Source organism: Orbilia oligospora (genome assembly GCF_000225545.1).
Source record: "Orbilia oligospora ATCC 24927 unplaced genomic scaffold scaffold00076, whole genome shotgun sequence".
NCBI lineage: Eukaryota > Fungi > Ascomycota > Orbiliomycetes > Orbiliales > Orbiliaceae > Orbilia > Orbilia oligospora.
Genome location: NW_011645633.1, coordinates 164,071 through 183,071, shown reverse-complemented (window position 1 = coordinate 183,071; position 19,001 = coordinate 164,071). Strand labels below are relative to the sequence as shown.

At 45.4% G+C, this 19,001-nt stretch overlaps 5 protein-coding genes across 5 annotated transcripts; 2 read left to right on the top strand and 3 right to left on the bottom strand.

Annotated features, from left to right (window-relative positions):
* Positions 1 to 1,194: 1,194 nt before the first annotated feature.
* Positions 1,195 to 2,417, top strand: AOL_s00076g37 (uncharacterized protein; the record flags this gene model as incomplete). The annotated part of the gene is made up of 3 exons (XM_011122590.1): positions 1,195 to 1,223; positions 1,331 to 2,324; positions 2,394 to 2,417. The coding sequence occupies 3 exons, from the start codon at positions 1,195 to 1,197 to the stop codon at positions 2,415 to 2,417; spliced, it is 1,047 nt and encodes a 348-aa protein (XP_011120892.1).
* A 401-nt stretch (positions 2,418 to 2,818) lies between these two features.
* AOL_s00076g36 (uncharacterized protein) lies at positions 2,819 to 4,653 on the bottom strand (the record flags this gene model as incomplete). Its single annotated transcript, XM_011122589.1, has 2 exons — positions 2,819 to 3,558; positions 3,660 to 4,653. The coding sequence occupies 2 exons, from the start codon at positions 4,651 to 4,653 to the stop codon at positions 2,819 to 2,821; spliced, it is 1,734 nt and encodes a 577-aa protein (XP_011120891.1).
* A 1,079-nt stretch (positions 4,654 to 5,732) lies between these two features.
* Positions 5,733 to 6,680, bottom strand: AOL_s00076g35 (uncharacterized protein; the record flags this gene model as incomplete). Its single annotated transcript, XM_011122588.1, has 3 exons — positions 5,733 to 6,319; positions 6,392 to 6,512; positions 6,591 to 6,680. The coding sequence occupies 3 exons, from the start codon at positions 6,678 to 6,680 to the stop codon at positions 5,733 to 5,735; spliced, it is 798 nt and encodes a 265-aa protein (XP_011120890.1).
* An 875-nt stretch (positions 6,681 to 7,555) lies between these two features.
* On the bottom strand, positions 7,556 to 9,888 carry AOL_s00076g34 (uncharacterized protein; the record flags this gene model as incomplete). The annotated part of the gene is made up of 2 exons (XM_011122587.1): positions 7,556 to 8,645; positions 9,761 to 9,888. The coding sequence occupies 2 exons, from the start codon at positions 9,886 to 9,888 to the stop codon at positions 7,556 to 7,558; spliced, it is 1,218 nt and encodes a 405-aa protein (XP_011120889.1).
* Positions 9,889 to 11,630: 1,742 nt separating this feature from the next.
* Positions 11,631 to 17,768, top strand: AOL_s00076g33 (uncharacterized protein; the record flags this gene model as incomplete). The annotated part of the gene is made up of 7 exons (XM_011122586.1): positions 11,631 to 11,966; positions 12,037 to 12,268; positions 12,353 to 12,481; positions 12,543 to 12,596; positions 12,662 to 17,092; positions 17,158 to 17,272; positions 17,354 to 17,768. The coding sequence occupies 7 exons, from the start codon at positions 11,631 to 11,633 to the stop codon at positions 17,766 to 17,768; spliced, it is 5,712 nt and encodes a 1,903-aa protein (XP_011120888.1).
* Between the last annotated feature and the right edge of the window lie 1,233 nt (positions 17,769 to 19,001).

Sequence of the window (19,001 nt, the reverse complement as noted above, 5' to 3'; positions counted from 1 at the left end):
CTCTCGGCCTTTTCTTGTTGGTGTTTTCTGGTATCCTCACGCCGGTCATGCATGTCGCAACCGGCTGTGGATACTATCTAGCCTCGGGGTCCGTGGCGTCTTGGTACGCACCCTAATACGAGACGGCTTTGAGACTATCGTTTATCATTTCGTAGGGTAGATATATCGGAATACGGTATATGATGTTGATCGTTGATGGCGCTTCGCTGCAGGATGAAACTCGACCTCAGCGGTTTGTCTCTTGGAGCAGCTCACTACTGTACTTCGTGTTGTCTGGTACCAACGAGACCACTCACTACCCCAAATTTTATCCTCTAATTAGAAAATAAATAAATAAAGAGGAAGGGATAAGAAGGCTGTAGCCACTTACCGGTCGGAGCTTATGTTAGCTGCTGCTATCTATAGCACATGGGTTTGTGGGATGCCGTTGATGTATTTCGTGGTGTCGAAGAGATGTGAACGGCGATAACATAAATAGAAGGCTGGATATGCATCTTGGTACGTTTTTAGTAAAGAATCAAGAGAAAGAGGAGGTGAAGTGAAAGGGAAAAGACAGAAAGAGAGCTCAGCATTAAAACAGTGGGGCTTAAATAGTGTAAGCTCGTCTCTAGTAACAGCGAACAGGCAGAGTAATCTTTTCCTCTCCGTAGAGATGATATAACTTAGTGGGGAAGTCGTCAGCGTGTCTGATATTTTAATTTTCACGTAAATTTGCTATGAGGGGAGGAAATCTTTTAAAGTTGGTCTCGAAAACGTGCTATGGAGGGAAGTGATTCCTGCTCTTAATATCATATTTGAGCTCTAGAAATGCACAGGAAAATTACAGATATACAGGGAAAGTTTCTTCTGCCACAAAAACCCTTTAAGGGTAGAGCTTTGGGTGGATTTGATATATACACACCCTTCCAAAGGGGGGTTTTGGGAATCTTTCGGAGTTTTGGGGTTAGCATTGCATGAAGGCATGATCGATGGCCGCGATTCCACAAGATGTTGTGTTGTCATGTTGTATTTATAATAACCGCTATTCCTGATTCGGCTAGACCGCGCCGAGCTGGTAGGTTTGGGAGCCAAATTTTCTGGAGATCTTTTTTTGTTTCAGCGATAGACACAGCGCTCTTAGTTCGAGGACCCGCGATACATACGCATTCCATATACACCCCCTCAACGACCTCACACTCTCATTAATTAATCACAATGGGTCTAGCCGGACCATCAAAGAAGAGGTATATGACTGCGATCTCATTTCCCAAGCTCTGCCCCGTCAATTGGCGCCCACTCGTCATGGATGACCTTCGGACCAACCAAATCGCTAACTTTCAATCGCGCACAGAAAAATCTCTCACGATCCAAATAATACAAAATGGACACGCTCCACCGGCTTCGGTCACAAAATGCTTCTCTCTCAAGGGTGGTCACCAGGTACAATCCTCGGCCCGGACCCAAATAGTCCACACCACACCGTCGCCTCACAAGTCGGTATCAAAGTCATGTTGAAGGACGATAATCTCGGTCTAGGCTGTAAAGGCAACCAGGAGGATACTTGTACCGGTTTAGGGGATCTGCAAAGTTTATTGGGGAGATTGAATGGGAAGACAGATGAGTTGGTTAGGAGTGAAGAGGATACAAGGAGGAAGATGTGGATCGAAGGGAGGTATGGCATGAGGTTCGTCAAAGGGGAGACTTTGGAAAGTACCTGGGTTACTAAGGAGTTGAAGAAGGGCGTAGAGGAGGATGGGAGGAAGGGGAGCGATGAGGGGGAGGAGGAGGAGGATGCGAAGGAGTCAGAGAGTGAAGACGAAGAGGAAGATGAATCGGAAACCACAGATGGGAAAAAGGAAGAGCCGAAAAAATGGAAGAAGGGGAAGGATAAAGATAGTAGAAAGAAGAAACGGAAATCATCCGACTCTGAAGATGACGAAGATGCCGGCTCTTCTTCATCGTCAGCCTCAAAAGATCGTAAATCCGACAAATCGAAACGAAAGGCCGACAAAGCCCTCCGAAAGGCCGAGAGACAAGCTAAAAGGGAACGAAAAGAGGCGAAGCGACAACGAAAAGATGAAAAGCGAAGGATGAAAGCCGAAAAGAAGGCCCTCAAGTCGGCAATCGTAGCGTCTTCGGCGCCTCCATCAACAGCATCTACCCCTCCTGCAATGCCTTCAGCTGAACCAGAACCATTACCAAAACTTGACAAGAAGTCGAAATCACTACCTAGTTCCTTACATGGCTCCGGGACGTCAACACCCGTAAATGGTCGTCAAGCGCTTCGGTCGAAATGGATTGCGCAGAAGAGGATGGCGGTTATGGATGCGAAAGCGCTGAACGAGGTACCACACCTAGCAATTTGTTTCGGATTTCTGGGTTAGATTGAAATATGGCTGACTTTCGTCTTTTAGATTCTCATGATCAAGGCCGCTTGATGTGGTAAAGCCTTCAACTTTTCATTGTTCAACAGCGTTTACGAAAAGCACATGATACATTGTAGTTGGATTCCTAGTGTGGTTGTATGTGATAAAAGCGGATTTTATTTCGGTTTATCTCAGGTTCTGGATTAATATTTTTGTTAAGACTGTGCTGATACGTTATCAGGATCTCGAGGCTAAGATTTAAGAATTATACGATTCTATAAATTTTAAAGAGATAGAAGCTAAGAACATGAAGAGTGATCAAAGTCCATTCCTGAGGGCAGCTATGTGTAACGGGTAAACCAGAACACGCGCAAGACTAAAAAGGACATCTGATTTGTATAGAAGGTATCCATATAGCCTATCCTAACGTTCCACAGGCGAACACACACCCCAACTTTTGTTAATTTAGCATGTTAAAAGTCCGCAAACATATGCCTCCGGGCGAAAGTCTGCAAGGTCGGTGAGTAGAACTGGAACTTATTATCCGTCGACACAATGCACTGGCTCCCATCCAATCCAGCGCCGTCCACCAACCCCCTAAACTGAGAATCAGATATTCTATCTAGATTAACATAATATAAAGCCCTCGAATCAACAAAAGAATGAACAACATTATTCACATCTCTAAATTGACAAGAATAAAAATTGCCATTTGCTGGCATTCCTTTGGAAATATCCGGTGTCCAGGAGTATCGTTCGTTTTCAGACGCGGTGCTCGAAGATTCGTAATTAATGTAAAGGACCTCATATTCCTTAACTGTGCCGGATTGATCCTCGACCCTACCTATAACATAGTTATAGAAATTTAGTTGAACGGCATAGTCACCAAGCACCGTAGGGTTTCTCTTATAGGTCCAGATCAACGATCCATGGGACGCAGGCCGTCGACCGAGGTAATAGTATTGATCGGAGATATTGTATCGTAGTGTCCACTCAGTATAAGCTTGTAGAAGTGGATCTGTAGGTTGTGTATTTTGGTTTATGGCGACTAGGTGAAGCCTAGAGGTAGGGTCGCGCAGGTCTTTGTAGCCGTAGACGGGTTTCATGTCCTTCATGAAGACTTTACCGGCACCGGGGACGGTTTGTGTCGAGGTTGGGAGCGGTTCGAGTAATGTTTTGGTAGTGGTTGAGGGGATACCAGTTATCGTACCGGCTATGGAGATCGTATTTTCGATTGAAAGGCTGGTGGATTCTGGACGGGTGACGATGATATGGCTTGTTTCGGTCTTTATAATTGGGGTTATGGCCTCCCACAGGCTTCTGTAATTACACCCGCTTCAAATGAAGATAATGAAGCTGGAAGTATTGGTGTTCTAGGGCGCAAAGTTCCAACTTGTCGCTCTGCCCTGATGAATTTCATACCTTTTCTCCACCCTGTATTTGGTACCGTGTTTTGAACGGTAGAAGCGGTTACTGCTATACCGGACGAAAAGCTGAATATTATATACTGTGTATCCGTGGGTGGTTGGTAAAACATCGTGGAGGCTTGCAATATAGTCGAAACATCGGTTTCGATGCCTGACTTTGTAGTAGAAGTTTGATCGGATGTTGTAACTGAATCTAAGATGCTTGAACAGTACCATTGATAGCCTAGTGATGTGATGATATCATATGCTTCGTTGACCAATGTTATCGGTTCTCGTAGTGTGCTCGAAGAGGAACTTTCGTCGGGTGAAGTACTGGAAGGATTTGCTGTCAATGATGCAGTTTGAGTAGCACTTGTGAGTGTAATCCTTCCTGAAATCTGCCAGGTAGTGGAGCCAGAGTTTAGTGTAGTGTCTCCGGTGGCAGTGGTGATAGCACCCGAATTTGGATTGGGTTTCGTAGATGGAGAACTTGTTCTAGTTTCCGTTATCGAAGATGTGATAACATCGGTTACATCAATTCCGTCTAGATCTACTGTTTCTAGAGATGTTGGGATACTGTTTGTATCATCCCTTTGTTGTCCCATGTAGAGATTAAACACCCCTCTATCGTCATCCTGCCTCTTTTTATAAGATTGATATTGGATATCCCCGTATTGTAACCTCAGGACATCGGTGTCGCTGAACAGAAAGGTAGATTTTATATCCGAAGAGCTTGTACCTGTCTTATCACCGTACAAAACGATTCCATATTCAGACCCAATATTCTGTCGCCTTTTAATTTCGGGGAAAAGCCGAATTGGCGAGGTGGTAATATTAGGACGCACAAAAATCACTTCTGATGAATCTTCGGCATTAATAAGTCTCCCATCGGCTGTAAGCATTAGAGTAGCCAAACGGGTTCCAGGAGCGTCAAGGGGGCCCTAGAAGGAAACTTTGGGTATTTTCACCGTCGAAAAGGCTGTATACATGCTCCCCGTCTTCTAGTGCATGGAGAACGAATGTTGTCATGGGGTTTGGGGGTGCAATAGTGGTAGTACTAGTGGGGGTACTCGAAACAGGTCCCCATTGGAGAGATTCGCATCTTGGGAGAGGGTTGGTTGGGCAATTGAGGGAGGAATTGAGGCTCGCATTTCGGGATATTTTGGCCTGGGCTGGTCTCGCTGGGCTAGATCTATAAATGAACAGCTTCGCACATACGTATGTGTGAGAATGGCCGGTATGATACTACACACAGTTTGTGGCTTCTGGCAATGAGAAAAAATATTACACGGAGATAGTAAACCTCAACAGCTATGTAATGTAGATAGATCGCGATATCGTGGGCTCAAGTCGATGTAACGAAAGCTGAGATATATATATCGATGCTACTTTCAGAATTATTTTGAAGATACTATACTTAGTAAGCTACATGATATCGTGAAAATCATGTCTCTCACGGGAATATCTATTTTTGAAGATGGAACCATCGTGATTTTGTAGTCGCAATGATCGTCCTGGGCGGAGTATGAGAAAGATACTACCATGCCCGATCTGCTGGCTTTTGTGTTGACCATGTGGTTAAATTTGGCGATGTTGATACAGATTGCATTGTCACCGATTATGAAGTCGTATATTTAGGGATCGATCAAAGCAACCTCTCATTGATAATAGGAGACAAAATAGCTCGCACATTTGGAGCCTACCGCTCCTTTCCGAAGTTCTCAAGTCGAAAATTATCACGTGAACAGGCGGTTTTTGAATCAGGGTATTTTATAAGCATAGGCACGCGATGACAATGCAAATGCAGTGAATGAGGTATTAATGAAGACCTCGCAATATGCAGCTTGTGCGCTTGCATGTTATTAGTTACTTCAGTAACATGATATCTAGGAATTATTCTATCATGATAGTTCTGGAAACGCTCATTATCTAGAACTGTGATAACCCTGGCAAGGAAGCCCCAAAAACGGAAAAGAGAAGACTACAAGTCAAAAAGCTTCTTGACCTGTTCCAGAGTATCTTCGGGATTCTTAACACTATGCCCATCAACCCTCGGATCCGTGTAAATCTCAAAGTCATTGCCTCCTTCCATAGTCTTATCTCCAAAAAAATGAACCTTTGTGAAGTATGGCTTCCCATTGGCATCAAGCTCCTTCTCAACATGGTTCAAACAATACCTCTTATCCCACCCAGTCGGGAAAACATCGAAACTGATTTGTCCACCGATACTGAATGTCAATCCAAAATCCGAAAACTCCTTTCTCAAAATCTCGACAAACTTCTCACGAACTTTGGCGGTCTTGTCGTACTCCCAGAAATCTAGACGTTCTTGATGGGAAGCGTTACGGCCGATCGGTGAGACATTGATCATTCCGTTACGGAATTCGATGAATGTACCACGTTTGATGGGGATGTCAAGGTCGGCGATGTAGTGGAGAATGAATCTAGAGAGCTTCTTGTATTTTTCTTCACCGACGTAATGAATGAAGGAGGTCGAGGGGAGCTTTTCGCCGAGACGGAAGGCGGTTAGTCCGTTTTCAGGAAAGCAGTAGTCGAAGAGGGTCGTGACTAAAATAGAAGGGTTGTTAGAATTGACAATTCACATTAAATGGAACGGCGTGGGGAGGGAGGGCGGAGTACCGTTTACGCCGTCAACGCCGAGCTGCTCCTGCTGCTTGCTGAAATCGCTGCCGCCGACGTATCCGACGACGACTTTTGAGCGGAGGTCGGCGAGGAGCTTGAATACCTCTGGGCTGACAAGCTGTAGATACGTAACATAATGATGTCAGATAAGACTTTCAATTGAGATTGTGGGAGCTTGAGGAGGGGGTATTATTACACGTCGAGCAGGGGTTAGTGTCTCGTCGACATCGAATAAGACAATTGTGTTCTTGATCGGTCGCTCTTGGATTGGAATGATATCTGCCATTATGTAGTATGTCGGTACAGAGTATCCGGATCCTGTATTAAGATTTAGAATTGATGATGGTGGCGAGTGGTGAAGAATAGAATTCAAGGGGGGGCGGCGCTGGGTGTAAAAAGAGGAGTAAGTAAATTAAATTGAGACGTGTCGGTTTTGAGCTTGGAAGTGAGCTAACAACCAAGCTTAGCTCTGCGGCGAGATCTGATCGATGCCTGTACAATATAAACTGGGGTATCAACCAGGCGAACATCATCTCAGGGGCATTAAAATCAACCAATCCCGCACTGGGTTCCATTCGGCTGGCAAACGACAGCTTGCCCCAAAGTTCGGTCACCCACCGAATACGTAACTACCATGCATGATTTATCATTTTGTTTTATTGTTAGAGGGCTAAAAGAATCCTATGATAATTACCAGGTATTGTTGCAGTACTCTCAAATCATTGCTAAATGAGGTTTATAGTCGACTAGTAGATACACCATTTCTAATTAATATTCCAATTCAAATACTCGGGATATTGCAATCATCGTCCACAGGCAGTGCAGGCAGTGTAGAATGTCCGGGTTGATGTTGACTGGGATAGCACAGGACCACAACACAAAACTATCGTGGCACAAGCTCGAAAGGCGTCGATGTCTATGGCAACCGGACCTTCAACTGGACGAATGAGGAAATTACTACTTTCGGAGATATTTAAATTTATAAAGGCCTCGAGACTATCTCATGCAATTATTGAGATCATAGCCAGTTTAGTGAGTCCAATAGAATCCTTCTAATTGAAGTGTATTGTTTACCGATCGACTGTAGGTCTATAACACCATCCAACGCCAATATCAACTTTACCAATGTTTCTAGTCTATAGTATATATATACGTCTATTTCTAACTGACCCTCTTAACTGTAATAGCGTCCTTGATATCTCCCTCGTGATAATCTAGGAACCCACCATTTAGGACCTTCTTCGTCCATTTGTTGCTCTCACCTCTAGCTAAGACAATCGTCATCTTGAGAGCCATCCCTCCATCCTCTACTGAATTTTCAGGGAACGGGGTAAAAGTCCACCTCCCGAATGCCCAATTGAATATATACCTTCCAGCACCTTCTTCGCCCTTCCCCTCCGGTGAACTAGCAAACCAAGCTATCCCCTTGATTCTATAAATTTCATCCCTGGGTGCTTTCTTCAAGAGCTCCAAGAATTTTCTACCGTCTAGCCCTTGCCCCTTCTTTGGAACCCTAACACTTAGAACCTCCACTTCATCATTATGGTCGCCATGCCCGTGCCCGTGCCCGTGGCCTTCATGTCCTTTCTCCTCTTCAACTTCTTCCAACATCCCAATCCTAGCTCCGTCGATTCCAAATACTAGGTCCACATCAATAGACCCCTTATTGCTTTTAACCCACGGCGTATCCTCACTAACATCCCGAACTCTATCCACACAATCGTCCAAACGCCGTTCATCACATACCTCCCATTTATTCATCACAATTAGATCCGTATACTTTGCTTGTAATTTAGCAGTATAGCTAATATCCTCATATCCCTTCCAATTTTCAACGTCGACAACGCTAATAACTCCATCTAACGTAATCCTCTTAACCGTGGAATCTGTGACAGCCCTCTTTTCTAGATCTTTAGCGATACGGTTGACTTCCATCGCTAATGTTGCAGGAAACGCAGATCCGGACGTTTCGATCACTATTCTTGAAGGGTTTACATCTCGAAGAATTTCGAAAATGGCATCAGAAAGTTGGCCGACGAGGTTACAGCAGATACAACCGTTTAGTAATTCGGTAACCGAGGATACAGACGAAGAGTTGGGATTTGTAGTTGAGGTGAGTAAAGAGTCGACGGCGACATCGCCGAATTCGTTCTTGAGGATTGCGAGGGTATAGGTTGGCGGAGGTGGTAGTTGAGGAAGGAGATTTAAGATCAATGTGGTTTTTCCGGATCCAAGGAAGCCAGTTATTATACTATTGTGATATACGACCAATGGTTAGGTTTGAGAGTTCATTGGGGGAGGGTTTCGTGGGAGGATGGGAACTTGCGTGATTGGGATGGGTGGTGGGATGGTCATCGCGGGCTTATCAATGGCAATGCAATGCTGGCTATGGCGGGGCTAAGCTATGCGCATATCATGCGCGGGGTTGTATTGAAGAATACTTATTGTATCCTCGATCTCCGCGAGTATAGACTTAAATAGTGGTGATTCTAGTTAATCTGCAAAGCGAGTGTATATAAAACCGACTAGCTATCGGCTGCAGCTGTCGACTAGGAGTTTTATAGCAAAGAATGGGGGTTAGTTGGAAGCCCGGGATGAAGGGACGGTACGGCCGACGGCGCGGAAGAAAGCCGATTGTTACGAAACTGGCCGATTCGGCACAAATTAGGCAACCTAAAATAATGCAACACTGCTTTTTGCGTTGTCACTGTTGGCTAGAATATATATTAAGGGGAGTCGTGCTGGCCAGGTCTTGGTTGCCATGCAGAAGTCGTATCGGCATCACTTGTTATAATCATGTTACTCGCCACCCAGCCCACCGTCTTAATATTATATGAGTTTTAGATTTCATATTTAAAATATATAAAATTGCTACAGGGGTGATGATCGCGATCCAGCAATCCAAGAACAGCCGACTACAAAGTCGACTCAACTAATTTCATGAATGGAAGATCCCTCACAAGATTCAGTTCCCCAACTGACTAACTCTCCTTCTAGTCGAGGGTGAAACGAGCACCAAAATGCTTGCTTGGCTTAGCCTATCGCTCTTCACCTGGGTGGCGCGCGCAAGTGTAGCGAAGACACCTCCATCATGCCTAAGCGCGACCTGGACCAACTTGGCGCCCGCTTGCAGATTCTCTAGGTAGAGAATGCCCTTTGAGGATTTACTTCCTTTTTGAGCGGCGGGTGTGCCTGATACCGAATACAAGATGTAAGCTTTTCACGAAGGTTATTGTACAAAGAGCACGGCTCCTGCTCTCCCTTTGCATGATCGTTAGTAAAGAGTTCCATCCTTCGGTCCATTTCCTTGCGTACACCCCAATAAAATTGAGGAGGTTGTCAGCTTCTCGCGTCGCTCCCTCTTACACTTGACCTCGGCACAACGACCAAGGTGTTTCTGGTTCAGCTGTATCAATTGCCCTACGTACTCGTGCGGTCTGTATGAGCGTAGCTATGTAATTGATGAGGCTATTCGGGTCGTGGAGCAGCGCCATGCTTGCGAGCTCCTCGCTGTACTCGGCTAGTCCGAGCCTTCTTGGAACTGTAGATAAGTGTCCGTTATGGTGAAAAGCGCACACTCGAGCGAATTGTTATTTGTATTCCAACATTTAATTAGCTTCTCGGGTACCATCCAAACGGGATACCGGCCGCTGCATACGATGTTGAATTTGGCATCTGTGTCTTTTCAAATCGCAACGTCCTCTGCATTTGGTGCACTTACCATCGGCTATAGTGATGCAATAGGCCTTATCGCCGTTGCTACATCCACCGGTCTCGTGGAAATTGTAGTCGATATCGGGTAACGAGCCAGGCTGAGGATCGATTAATATTGTTTGTATGCTGCAGAGGCCGCAGGGGGCATTATGATAGCCGTACATACATATATCTTGTATCTCAACTGTAATTTGGCTAAAAGTACAGGTCTAATACACTGGAACTAGCCATTAAATCATTTCGCTCTTTGAATATACCGATGTGACCACAGGGTGCATTGGGGGCTTGATTTGAAGCGCGTATTCCGTATCCAAGCTTCAACTGTAGCTCGCAGGATTTGTGATATTTTTTACTTTAGGAAACTTGATCGATATGTTGGCAAGTATTCGCAACTAGCTACATTAATTTACAAAAGTAGATTACTAGAACGCGTTAACGGAAACGACGGTTCTGAGAGGAAGTTAGGCCCATTCGATGGCCTTCTTGTGACAAAGCGCTATATCTAGCTATACAAGATCCCTCACTGAAAATCTGGCTTAAATTTTTACCTCCCTTCACGATTCGATTCAAGTTTTAGAGCTTCAAGCTTCATTGCATTACATTGCATTTATCGCGGCCATACTGTTGAATTTTAACAGGATGTTTAAAAACGTGTTGGAACCCGCCAAGCCAGCGAGTATTAGGTTAATGCACTAGCTCCACTTTGCCTTGAGATCTTGGATGGACCCTGCCCTGGCCCTAGAAGTATATAACCTGGACTTTGGAGGGTCAAGCTGAGAAATACGAACTTGATGTTGCCCTCGGCTCAAGGAGCCGAACCAGAGAGCTCTTGTGCTTGCTTCGGTTCATTCCGAGATAGTCTTGATGCATGATGTCTAGCAAATGCCGGCCAATGCTTCAATTATAGATATATCACAGCATTCTACACTTGCTTGTATACATGGATTACGTTTTCCGTTCGCGCAGAGCGAACGTTCGATCCTTCACAAGAATCCAAGGGTTCGCATCCGCTTTGTCCTATCGACTAGAAGCTAAACTTCTTGGGTACAATTGGTACCGACTTTTCGAACCTTCTAACGATCTATAGATCTAGTCTTGTGTCCACCGACCTAAATTCTGACCTGCGAGGGACACGACATGCGCGTTTGCCCTAAAAGGGTGTTATTTGCAAGGGTTGAAATGAAACTTGTGAAGGCGCTCGTCGCCCGAAGCAGTCCGTCTATTCTGATTTGATCTTATGGGCGGTTTATAAGAGAAGCCGGGAGTACTATTTAGAGCTGAAGATGTTGGGGCGCTACCTGTTGAACAATTTATTTTCCTCCTTCTCTTTCTCCTGGGCTTTTATACTGTTTAAACGTTTATCTTTCCCTTGATACTTCCCGGCCTCGATCATACCGACAAAAATCAACTTCGCAGAAAAATCCCACACGTACACACGTATGCACCCGAAGCCCATCACACTAGCTAAATTTATCATACCACTTCGCAGTACCCGAACAAAAATACCCCGCAATTAATAATCATGGGCGTCCCCGCCGACCCCCCACCACCGGATTCCGCCTGCTGGGCCAAGGCCAAGACAATCTTTCTCGAAAACATCCTTTCTACCAAGAAGCGTCCAAGCCAGGAAAGCATCGATCGTTTCCTAAAAGAAGATTTCCGTCTTGATAAAGCCATATCAAAATGCGAGACTCTAAAGACTGCAGCGGAGAATCAGTACAACAAGGGGAAGGGGTCGCGTTTTGTGGGGAAGCTGCTAGAGGTTTTGGTCATGGTTAAGGAAGTCGCGGATCCTTTTTTGGAGTTTGCACCGGAGAGTGTTAGTATTGCTTGGAGCGCGGTTTCGTTTTTGATTCAGGTATGTTCTTATGATCGTATTTTATGCCAAAAATCGTATCAATTGGCCAGTTTTTAAAGGATGAGTTTAGGTTGGCGCTAGCGATCTCGAAAATTGCGGATTAATCGCAGAGGCATGCACCAGCATCGCGACAGTCATCTTAAACTGTCGTCTTTACGAGAATAGATATTCCCAGTCCAATAGATTCGAAGCAGGGGATAAGGACACTGAGTTAGAAATCATGAATGCTATTCCCAACCTTCTTTCTCTGGTTTTGGAGTTCTCATGGTATATCCAGACGCGACTGAGCGAACATAAGATACGTAAGAGCTCGAGTCTTATAATGGCGAGATGATGTTTAGGAGTTCTGAGTTTTGTATCTTACTGACGAATTTGAGGGAATGCAGTAAGGTCGTTCAAAGAAACTTTTAACCCAAAGTTGAAGGATAAGTATGAGGAACTTCAAGAAGAGTATAAAAAATTGAGGCAGATTGCTGGTGATGCCTTCCAGGAACGGGTGATGGATATGATGGATCGTAAGATAGCCTTTTTACGTGAATTCTTATCGTTGCGGGACAGTATATTGACAACTTCTAGAATTGAGTAAGCACAGCGAGGGTCTACGAACTACACTATTCCCAGCCTTAGAAGGTATTTGATACACACATCCCCTATCAACCCTATAGAACTATCGAAATTAACATGTGAATTTCTAGATATCAGAAGCAAACTCGAAGAGATCTCAGAAATCAAACAGATCCTCTCAGAATCCCAAATTCGCGACCAATTTCTCCGCAACCGCGCCTCTCTCGCTCCAAATTCAATCCATGAGACTCAGCTCAATATCGTTTTAACACCTTTGTCACACGAAACCGAAAATCTCTGCCAGTGGCTCTTCGAAGACGACTATTACCTCCAATGGGAGGCTAATGCAGGCCCAAAATCCGGGACTGGTGCCCCGGGAGCAGCAGCCGCTTCCGAAAATATCGTTCCGAGTACCTTTGGATCGTTACAAAAGCTGGAGAAAAACGAAGCGCCTCGTCCTATTAATGAAATTGAAAATTTAGAGAATGAAGAAAACAACGATTCTGCCCAAAATGATGAGAAACCGCCTAGGATATGTTACATCAAAGGCAGACCCGGGTTTGGGAAATCTGTAACCGTAGCCTGTGCCTTAACCCGTCTAGCAAAGCCCGAAAAGAAATCATCAGTCTGTTACTTTTTCTTCAGAAAAGGTGACGAATCCACCCAAACTTCAAGGGTAGCGCTATTATCCCTTACCACCCAGATATTCAGCGAAAAATTCGCAACCACCAAATCTGAGATGGAGAAGTTCAGTACTCTAGTCGAAAATGCTTGGCATACAGCGGATGAAAAGCTTACGGACGGAATAGTCAATGAAGGGATCAACGCTGCCCCCGGGCAATTGAGTATGCTTTCTAATAACATTCTCAAAAAATTGGTGGAAGATTTGAGTAAAACCCATAGAAAGCCTATTTACGTTGTTTTGGATGCGATAGATGAGTGTGTGGATTATGAGAGTGAGGAGCTGGTCCCCTGGCTGTTGGAGCTTGCAAGGTCGCCAGAGAGTAACATCAAAGTTCTGTTTTCGAGCCGTGATAGTTTGGGGCTCGAGAGTCTGCTGGCTGGTGAGAATTGGGATGCTGGTGATGACAATGAGGATACGGCATCAGAAGGTGGAGATGTTAGTGAGAAAAATTCTAGTACTACATCCCAGTCATCTAGTGCTACGAGTCAAAGCGACGATGGTGACAGTGGTGGTAGTTTTGTTGACGACGACGGCGAAGAAGATGAGGACAACGAGGAAGGCGAAAATGGAGAAGAAGACGCAGAAAACGAAGGGGAAGAAGGAAAGAGTATCGCGAAAAAATTCGGTGATTCAATAATTCTCACCGTCACCGAGACTACAAACTCATCAGATATGGACTCATACCTCCGAAGTTCTTTAACCAAACTCGTTACCAGGAGGATGGTAAATTATAGATTCGGGCATGGCAAGACCATAGATGTTACTCGAATGATAGAAGGGATCAAAAAGAAGGCAAATGGCATGTTCACCTACAGTGCCATGGTCATAGCAAGTTTGGGACAACCATCTTCCTTGAGTTTGGCAGAGAGGCTAAAGAGATTACCAGACGGCATGGATGAACTTTATAGACGCCGTCTAGAATCATTGACGACTGAAGAGAGAAAACTTGTTACTCTGGCGCTTAAGCGGATTGTCTTTGGGTTAGGCGATATGGGAACTGTTGAGATTGCAGAGCAGTTCAAACAATTCTATGAAAATGAGGAGAGTGATGAGGATGAAAGTAGCGAATCCCATTTTGATCTTATCTCCCACGCCGCTACGAGTACAGTAGGGGACGGGGGTGAAGGCGAAGGTGAAGCAGGGGATGAAGGGGAGGAAATTGAACAAGAGGAAACCGGACATCTCAAAGTCACAGCGGGAGAAGACGATACCGTTATCTCGGTCATTGACGAAACCGAAGATGAAGAAGATGACGATGTACCCATCTGGCAAAAATCTCACGACGACGCCCTCAACAACCCTGAAGTAGCGGATACAATATATCATCTCGAACAAGCTGGCCGGGACTTCTTCCAGTTTTCATCAGAAAAGAAAACAATAGATGTAATCCACAAATCCGTCAGAGATTGGGTGGAAAATGAAGCATCGAAAGCAGCAGAAAGAGATAACAATAAGGTCTCCTTGAACTCCTTGTTTACTTGGGATGATAAAACACAGAGTTTGAGACTCTCAATGCCGATTCCGACGAATTTGATGCAGGCAAATCCGTTTGTGGACTTTCAGAGCGAACGAGATACACACCTGGATATCGCGATTTATAACTTGAAGGCTTTGAATAATAAAAAATTCCAAGAGCAGTATATGCCAGAACCGCAAGAATATGCTGAGGAGGGAGATGACGAAGATGGAGAAGACACTAGTGATGAGGAAGAGGACGAAGATGAAGGGGGTGGGAGCGGGGGTGAGGAAGAGGATGGGGAAGCCATGGAAAAAGAGGACAGCCAGGGAGAAAAGCTAGAAGCAAGCGAAAAGGGTGGAAAAGCAAATGCAAAAACGGACAATGGGGCTGGCGCCATCGATAGCGACGCTAAACCATCGACAGAAAATACGGACGTTACTGCCGTGAATCTTGATACAGGCAGCAGTACCGAATCCAAGGAGGAAAGCGACGAGACATACGAGCCCAAAGCTGAGGATGAAGACTCGGATGAAAACTCAGATGAGGAATCGGTGACAGGAACCGACTCTACCGTGGAACCAAAAGCCGATGATCGCAAAGCACTTGGCTATGTCATCAAAAATACCCATCGGTACGAGGTTGTTCGCTGGGGTGAGCACTTGAAGAAAGTCGAAGAACTCTTCCCCCCAGAAGAACGAGTCGGGCAAAAATGGGAGGTACTTTGGGAAGAGATCAGAAAATTCCTTGATCCAGACACATTCAACAGATGGGCTCCACACTGGTTCCAATTCGCTCTTGGTGAAAGTATCAAAAAAAGCTTCAGCCAAGATCTCCTACCCCTTCAATTAACTGCATGGTGGGGACTTTCTATGGTGATGGAACATCTGTTAGATGTCATGGGAGTCGACCCAAGCCAGGCTGATTCTGGAGGGGATACCCCCCTTCATGCAGCATTTTTACAAGCGAATCTGGTTGAACTGCTCCTTAAACACAATGCAGATGTGAACCGTCGTACCTCAGATGGAAGAACATGCTTCCAACTAGTTTGTAGTTCTTCCGAGTTTTCATACGATGATATCGACCTCGAATCTCACACCGTCAAAAGCGCTATTAAAGTCTTGAAAATGCTGATGGAGGCTGGTTCCGACGTCAATGACAAAACCGCCATGCCGAAAGAAAGGCCGCCATTCTTTTCTGCCCTCGCGGCTGGAGATCTCGATCTGTTCAATCATTTTATGAAACATGGTGTTGACGTTCAAGCGGCTGACCTTAATGGATTTACACCTTTGCATAAGGTTTGGGCTACAAACTCCACAGCGACGAAGGAGGACCGAGCAGAGATGGCCGAAGAGTTGATAAAAGCTGGCGCAAATGTGAATGCTGAGGACATCGATAGTACAATGCCACTGTCTCTTGCTGTATTATTTCAGAACCGGCGCGGAGTAGAGCTCCTTATCCAACATGGAGCTGATGTTATGGATGAAGATACTCGAGGGTATCAAGCTATTCATGACGCAGCCGCGCCATTAGAGTATGAAGATGACAAGACAGCTTTGGCGATCCTTGGCATGCTTTTCGATAAAGGTGCCAATGTGAAGTGCATAGCGAAGTCCGGCAAGACACCAATACTATTGGCGTTACTAGACCAGCATAAAACCGTCTTTGAGCACCTGATCCAAAGGTTGATAGAACAGGAGAGCTCGGGGACGGAGGTTTTAGTAAATTCCCAATTTGAAGGAGAGAACTTGTTCCATTCCGCCTCCCGAGTCGGGTCGTCGCAGATTGGTGTAGAAAGCGCAAAGGCCCTTGCCAAATATTTATCCAAGGAGCAGATACTCGAGATGCTGGGCCTAAGGGAACCGGAAAAATCTAAACCTCCACTGCTCTTAGCAGCTTTCTTCGAAAGATTAGATCTTGTGAAATATTACCTCGAGCTTGGAGCGGATATTTCCGTAGAGGACGTCGACAACCTGAACGTCCTGCGGTTTATCTTTGACGATTGGTTGCTTAAGTCTTTACTCATAACACCACCAAAAGACATACTGACTCGGGCGGAAATGATGGTCGGTTGGATTAAGTCTAACCCAGAACTTATCAAAAGCGATGGTGATGAGTTTCTCCGCGGTGCTGTTTCAAGAAGGGCGGTACCGCTCGTTACAGCACTTGTGGATGCAGGTGTCAGCCCGTTGACTAATGATGCAACTGGTTGGAATTGCCTAGACCTAGCGATTGGAACCGGGTTTACAGCCAAAGAATACCCAAGCATTCAATCTGCCATTTCAGAGTACAGGAAATCAATATATGAATCCAAGACTTTTACATCGCCAACAAGGATGAGCAGCACGAAGAAGAGCAAATACATTGAAGTTTCAGAGGACGGCTTAACTATAACCGAACCAGACCTACCGGACGAATTCTGTAAGCATCATCTACATCTCACTAAAAGTGGTCTAGTTTCCAAGCTAATAATTCATAATTTGCAGCCGATATTGATAAGGAGATTGTTGCTGCAACTGTATTCGCTGACGCACCAATACCCCCCAAGGTTGACGTATTCTATTACGAAGTCACGTTAAGGATATCTGACCCTGGAAGCCCGTACGCATCCCACCACTCCATAAAATCCCATTAATGCATTTAAGTTTTAGGTTTCAACTAACAGACTATATTTCTCAATAGGTATGTCGCTATCGGCTTAGTTGCCGACCCATGCCCTACAGACCGTATGCCAGGTCTAGCATACTCGAACACCACCAGCTACGCCTGGCATGGTGACGATGGACGATTATACACCAGCCGGGCCCCCGGCTCATGGTATTATTTCAACAACCAAACCGCCTTTAAAACGGGTGATGTTATCGGATGCGGATATAATAAAGTTCTAAAGGAAGTATTCTATACAAGAAACGGGGAGTATATTGGTGTTGGTTGGGGTCTTGAAAATATTACCGGTGAGAGATTGTGGCCGGCAGTTGGTTCTAAGGCAATGTTTTCTGCAACCATCAATTTTGGAGCTACACCATATATGTGGCCTGGGCTAGAGGAGTTGATGGCAAGGACTGAGGAAACAAGGGTTGAGAATCTTAAGGAGTAATATTAATAGGTATTTCGAATTTAGGAACGTCTAGGTTTATCAAATTATTTGATGTTATGTTAGAACTTTATCTTGTAAACACTATGCATATGCTTTTTCCCTAGCAGGCATATCATTAGCCGCCAGCAGTAAGAAAATTTTTAAATAGTTAAATCATTACCTGCCTGCGATTTTTTGACCGACGCTCTTCCCACGCGAGCATGCATTACTTTTCGGCAACCAAGATATCAAGTTATTTGCCACACCAGGTATCTCATTTTGAAATTGTCTCTGCGGATATACAGGCAAATCCCGATATTGTAAATGATCGGGAATTTAAAGCACACTCGGCTATGTCACTACAATTATATTTTTCGCCAGAAAAAGAAAAGGAAATGCAACACAAGAAATACAACAAAATGCCGGTACCAGAGACCGAGAATATGCTGGAAATAAACAAAAGAGATAATAAAAAAAGAGACAAGAAAAGGAAAAGAGTTATGCTAAAAGTTCATTAAGTAGTAGCTTTGTGGCATACTAGTAAAAGTACAGAGAAAGAGATGGGATCATATACATTAGATTAAGAAGATAGCAGCAATGATAGCACCAGCGAAAGCACCGAAGCTATAATGCATCCTAGAGGCGGCGCCAGTATAGGCTGGTGGAGGGGTGACAGTTGGTGACGGCTGGCAAGAGTAGTCGCCGGGAGCGCAGACGGAGAGGGTGGTGGGAGCTGGTGGGCATCCTGGGCTGCCGTAGCCATCACAAACTGGAGTGGTCTGTGGGCATTCAGGGCCACCTTCTTCACCGCAGCCTGGAGTTGGCTCTGGAGTTGGTTCTGGAGGACATTCTGGTTGACCTTCCTCGCCGCAGCCTGGGGTTGGCTTCGAGGGACATTCAGGCTGGCCTTCTTCACCGCATCCTGGGGTAGGAGTAGCCTCTGGTGGGGAGTATGGGGTTGGGGTTTGTTCAGGTGGGCATTCAGGCTGACCCTCCTCGCCGCATCCCGGAGTTGGTTCCGGTGGGCATTCCGGTTGGCCTTCTTCGCCGCATCCTGGAGTTGGCTTCGGTGGGCATTCAGGCTGACCTTCTTCACCGCATCCTGGAGTTGGTTCCGGAGGACATTCTGGTTGACCTGGCTCGCCGCATCCCGGAGTTGGTTCCGGAGGACATTCAGGCTGACCTTCTTCACCGCATCCTGGAGTTGGCTTCGGTGGGCATTCAGGCTGACCTTCTTCACCGCATCCTGGAGTT